The sequence below is a fragment of the Pteropus vampyrus genome, unplaced genomic scaffold (genome assembly GCF_000151845.1).
Source record: "Pteropus vampyrus isolate Shadow unplaced genomic scaffold, Pvam_2.0 Scaffold158, whole genome shotgun sequence".
Lineage (NCBI taxonomy): Eukaryota > Metazoa > Chordata > Mammalia > Chiroptera > Pteropodidae > Pteropus > Pteropus vampyrus.
Window position 1 is genome coordinate 1,704,212 of NW_011888939.1, and position 6,000 is coordinate 1,710,211.

Below are 6,000 nucleotides of genomic sequence, written 5' to 3' on the forward strand. Positions count from 1 at the left end.
AAGACGTACGTGCCGACCCACAGCACATCCAGAACTGAAAGACACACAGCCCAAGAGAGCACGTGGGGTCTGCAATCGCCCCTGCACATTACAAAATCAGCATCTGATAAATCACACAAAAACCCAACTACTGTAGCTTTAACGAAGATCCAGATTTCATTGATTAGAAGCCCAAATTTATCCTAAAAAGGTAGTTTTTTTTTTTTCCCTAGTGGATTAGAATCAGGGCAAATTATGAAGAATTCTAATAAAAAAAATTAGGGTCCATTTAATGTCATTTACCAGGAGACACAGGTGTTTACTAGATTATTATTACAACGACTTCATCAGCTAACTGACATAATGAGAGTATTCAGAGGAGGCACCAACACATCCCAGAGTGGGTCTGTAGGTTCATCACAAGATTGGAAATTTCTAGTAGAGAAAGCATGTCATCAGAGGTCAGCCCGGTAAGAAAAGCAGGTGTGTTACCTCTGACAGGATGATCTGACTCATAAAACGGAGGACAAGGAATGACTTTTTTTTCCTGCAAAGTCTGAAAGAGATTTGAAAAAAATAAGGGTCAGAGGAAACAATCCCCAAATCGACAAAACCGTCAAACCCAATATGTTCCCCTAGAAGTCACCTAAGTCTCATCTCCCCAGCTTGAACACAGAGAAGAGTGGATGCCTACTTCTGGGACACTATTCTACAGAAATACTCAGACAAACGTGTTCAGATACAGGTAATGAGGATGCTCAACATGACTTCATGTATAGCAGCTACACTACTCATACCAATCCAGGCGACCATAATAATGGAACTGGTGAATAAATTATGGCACATGCACAGTGAACTGCTGTGCAGCCATTCAAAAGTATGAAGTGGCTCTCTATGTAAGGAGTTGGAAAAAGGACTCCAATATATTATTAAAAGCAGTGATCTCAGAAGCTAAGCAGGGTCGGGCCTGGTTAGTACTTGGGATGGGAGACCACCTAGGAAGACCAGCTGCTGTAGGCGTGAAAAATAAAAAATAAAAGACTGTAAGCTGACAAGGTCCTTGCAATCTGTGAGGTCAACCAAGGGTTGCCTCACCTAAAAAAATAAATTTAAAAAATTTACAAAATTAAAAGCAAACAGCAAACCAACGAATTAAACCAGTTATATTACCCTTTTACAGGCTAATGTCCTGTAAGAATATGTACCAAATTCACATAAATTTTTGTGATAACAAATAAGAAACGAAATCCTAACCTCAAACCTATATCCCAACATTCACCACTCTGCACTCTCGCAGAGAACAGCATCTCCAGGAGGAATGCACAACAGCACAGGTCCTGGCATCGCCTGGGAACCACCCCTCCCATCCAGGCTTGACCAAACATAGGGGGATGCTGTGTTAATTTGTACTGAAGAATCTTTGTGAATATTATCTCAGGAAGACCACAGGAAGAGGAAGACAGAGTGTATCTGCAACAACAAGCACCCTCCATTTTCTTTGTTGCCTGTAGCTAGAGAAACTGGATCTTTAAGATGGACTCGGCTAGGGGACAAATACTCTGCATTACAGTAATAGCCTTTTCACCAACTCCTTGTCCCCTTAAGCTGTTTTTATGGAATGTATTGGAAACATAAAGTTGGGGAAGCATGTGTAGAATAAGATCACATTTTATTTAAAAAGAAAAACGAAAATAACACATACACACATAAACTATTTGAATAAGTATCCAGAAAATTCTGGAAGGGTACCGCTAAACAGAACACAGAGGATGCCTCTGGAAGGAGGACTAGGGGCTAGAAGGGAAGAAATCCCCTCGTTCCTACATTTACTTGTGTACTGACGAATTTGTTACAATGAGCATAAATAACATTTTAATAGAAAAAACGCCCAAAATACTCCCAAACCACCCCTACGGCCATGGCTAACTTCGGTAAGAACAGTTCTGAAGCACAAGGCAAGACTTACGGGAAGGTACTGGACCACAGTTCCATTCTGTTTCCCCACGGCCAGCTGCTTTCCTTTGGGGCTCCAGCACACTGGGTGAAGAAGAGAATGCTAGCAATTAGAAACTGAAGAAAATGGAGCAAACCAGTGAGGTCTGCACCGAAGCAGCTACATAATCACTTCTTGTCCCTTTTGTCCCTCTGTCAGTCATGGAAGACTGCAAGCTCATCCTTACTCGGCAAAGTAAAAAAAAAAAAAGGTCATTTTGAAGCCAATTATGATTTATCACTGGGCCACTAAATCACCTACTAAAAATGCTTTTTAAATGGTGTATTGCCCAGGAAGCTGGAAAATACACAAAACTCTGTAGTCTTTATATAAGACATGGGAATAGAGAAGGTTTTCAAGTATCAAGAAATCATTCTCTTGCTCTCATTTGGTATTTCTAATGTCTTTACCCCGAAGGGCACAAAGGACTTTCAGAGCACAACTATTTTAGATGCAGAAATATTCTCAAAAACACAGTTCTAAACCAGTTGTACCAAAATATTTTTCTCCAGAAAACCCAAGCGCATGCAAGTTAAATCCTACCAAACAAATACAACAAAATGCCCATCTGCTCTTCTTTCCAGAAATTAATTTTAGACAGGTCACCATCACTATACGTTACAGAGTGAAAGCATTATTACTCACCAGACGTTACTGCCACCGTGGAAGGGAGAGTCGCACACACTTTCACTGTTTCTGTGACCTGAAGAACAGCAATGCTGCCATCGGCCAGACAAACTGCCACCATGGAGGGGACAGTAGGGTTCCACTTCATATCGATCACCATGCCGCTGGCGTCTTTCAAAAGCTTATGATAGGCAAACGGGCGTTTCTGCTGTTTTGCCTTGTAAAACAAATGCCCAGACGCTTAATAAATACAAAGACTTTTAATAGTTAAAGAAAATTACTGAATATGTAAGTTTTCTCCAATTACAGTCCACTTTGCTCCATGACCATGAAAAAAAATTTAGCTCTACACAACCACTTTGTTACAATTTCAACAGGGCTTTGAAAGGGGCAATCAATTATTCTAGTACAGCAGAAGGCCACTCAGCAGGGGATACACCAATGCAAAATAATCAATAAAGGGCAGACACGAGATTAAGATCTGGGATCTGCTCCTTAACGGTGTTGGACCCAGTTACTTAAACTCTTTGGGCCTCTTTCTCCATCTATAAAATAAAGACAGTAGTACCTACTGTATAAGGCCCCATAGGCATGAATAGGAAAGGCAATGTAAAGCACACGGTCAGCGTCAATGCTCAATGTCATAGACTATCATCACTGCTAAACTGCTGGGGATAGAAGAACTCTGTATTAGGAGTCCAGAGACCTAGGAACTCCTGTGTTATCTATTAACTCAGTGGCCTTAGGCAAGTCACCTAAGGCTCCTTAGGCTTCGGCTGTCCAATATGTAAATGAAAAATGAAAATACCTTAAGATAAATGAGTCCCTTCAACCTCAAAGATCTATGATTCCACAATTAAGAACTTAAAAACAAAAACGAAAACCCTTATTTCAATCTAGAAAGGCTTCCAGGGCCAACCAAGAATTTCTAGGTTAAGATTCAACACCAGGAAACCTCAGGTCCCAGTAGCTTACCTCATTTGAGAATGTGCGAACATCGAAAAAAGCGATAATGGAACCATATTCACTGGACATCATGCACACAGAGAGTGTGAGGTTATCACAGCTCAGGGCCAGGTGATGTATCGGGAATTTCATAGGCACTAGCAAGCTTTGAACTTTATCAACTATAAAAACATTAAGAAAGACAATGGATAAAATGGAATGTTCTAAACATAAGTCCCAACTCCTTTATCCAGGTCTATGTAAAACAATTTTTGCATCTACATAAACATACAAACGCATCCTGATACCTAGTCACGCAGATATATCTTAGCTTTCTTCAGGTGGTATGATGCATCAAGCGTCAGGAATTCTTCCTCACACGACCTTGGAAAACTAACTGTGGCTCTCGTCTTTGTTGAAAACAGTGACCTTAAATTGGGTTCTGGACCCAATTCCACCATGGGGTGAGAGGGTTCCCCCACATCAACAAACAATTCTCAGACATCAGCAAGTTGTCCGAGAATTCAACTCAATTCTGACACTATCTACCCAGAGATAGCATCAGATTCCATATGTTAAGAGTTTGGTCCTACAAGACTTCGTCTGACCCCCAACACACACGCTTCAGACTCAGACACAAGCCCAGAGTCTCTGTGCTTACCAAGTGGCGACATGGGTTTCAACGAACCCCTCCGACTTGGAATGCCAACTGTAAGTCCAGATTTTTTACCTGCACTTCTGACCAACTGGCTAGAAAGCAGAGGTTACCACAACCCGATCCTTGGGTTCGATTAGTTTGTTAAAACCACTCAAAGAACTCAGAGAAATGTTATGGACTAGATCAGTGGTCTGTTGTAAAAGGACATAACTTAGGGACAGCAAATGGTAGAGACGCACAGGGAAGGTGTATGGGAAGGGGTGCGGAGTGCCCATGCCCCGTCCAGGCTTGCAACTCTCCCTGCATCTCCATGTGTTCACCAACCCAGAAATTCTCCAAACCCTATCCTCTCGGGTTTTCCCACAGGCTTCAATAACATAGGTAGGACTGATTAAATCATTTGTCACTGGTGATTGGTTTAATCTCCAGCCCCCACCCCCGCACTGGAGGGAGTGGGGTGGGTGTGGGTGTGGGTGTGGGTGTGTGGGTGTGTGGGTGTGTATGTGTGGCGGGGTACTGAAAGTTCCAATCACAAGGGTGGTTCCAGAGGCAACCAGCCCCCATCCTTAGGTGCTTTCTAAGTTACCTCATTAACAACAAAAGACACCCTCTCCCCCACAACACTTAGGAAATTCCAAGAGTTCTAGGGCTTGTGAACCAGAAATTGTGGATGAAGATCAAATGTATATCTCATAAATCACAACATCATCAACGTGTACCCCTATGCTCCAAATAGTACACATTCCCATTTGTTGGGACGGTACTGCCGTGCCAACCAAAGAGCCATGCAACAAAACCCTTCTCCTAAGGAGCCAGAACAAAGCAAAAATAAGTGCATGGCAGACGGTAAATTCTTCTTCCCTCTGAGCTCAGAGGAACAACTCATTGAAAGAGAAATACCAAGGATGAGAAAGGCTTCTGGCATCTGATCTAGAACTTATTCTTCATGGGAGTCAACCTTAGGACTAAGAGCAGTTTTAATTTTAATATTAGAAGGATTTCTTGGAAAGGAAACTACATTAGTACATTAGTACTTCACTTTTTTCTCTACTATGCAACATAAAGCAAGTAACTTACCTATCTTATTGGGATCATCTCCAGGTTTGTTTTGAATAAGAAGATTTTTAGTAGGAAAAATCTGCAACCCACTGGCTCCACCAGCAAAGACCAGGCCATATTTGTTGGACACAGCAAGCAGACTTGAGCGTTCCTTGGGCAACTCATCAGGGGAGTCAAAGAGTCTTACCTTCTTCAGTGCTCTGAACTGAAAATCCTGTTGTGAGGGATCAAAAACAAGATCGATTCAGGGAAAACAAGAAATAATGTGTTATATTCCAATAGACCCAATTCCAATATGACAAAAATACATGTTCCCCTGAGGTTAAGGGCTGGATGGCTGATATATTTAAACCTCCTGTGCATAGTGCTTATTAATATTTGTTCAGTTAAATCAATTTTTAAAAATTCCTTCACGAGGCCTCCATTTACTAATCCAGCTCACATTGAACTTTTCTTTTTTCTGAATTCCTAGTTTATAGTCTTAACCACATAAGCTGCATTTTATTATTTATAATCTTGTTCTATTTCATGACATGTATTGTCTCATGATCCAGAGAACTGCTTAATAAATTGTTAAATATTAAAAGCTTCACCCAACTACACTGTAAGCTAGAACTTCCACTGCAGTACTCCCTCTGTCAACACACGCACGCACGCACGCACACGTGCGTGCGCATGGAAACGATGACTACAGAAAGATAACCGAATCCCCAGAACTGACTTACCTGCATCAATGAGA

General features: G+C 41.5%; 1 protein-coding gene across 1 annotated transcript in view; it reads right to left on the reverse strand.

The window, feature by feature from the left end:
• LOC111745597 (nuclear pore complex protein Nup214-like) overlaps positions 1 to 6,000 on the reverse strand; it is a 10,930-nt gene that overhangs the window by 1,986 nt on the left and 2,944 nt on the right. Inside the window, exons 2-7 of the mRNA XM_023536560.1 lie at positions 5,280 to 5,475; positions 3,575 to 3,726; positions 2,618 to 2,816; positions 1,946 to 2,016; positions 472 to 535; positions 6 to 34 (exon numbers count right to left, since the gene is read on the reverse strand). Of these exons, the coding sequence (XP_023392328.1) occupies positions 6 to 34; positions 472 to 535; positions 1,946 to 2,016; positions 2,618 to 2,816; positions 3,575 to 3,726; positions 5,280 to 5,475 (711 nt within the window). The remainder of the gene's footprint in view (positions 1 to 5; positions 35 to 471; positions 536 to 1,945; positions 2,017 to 2,617; positions 2,817 to 3,574; positions 3,727 to 5,279; positions 5,476 to 6,000) is intronic.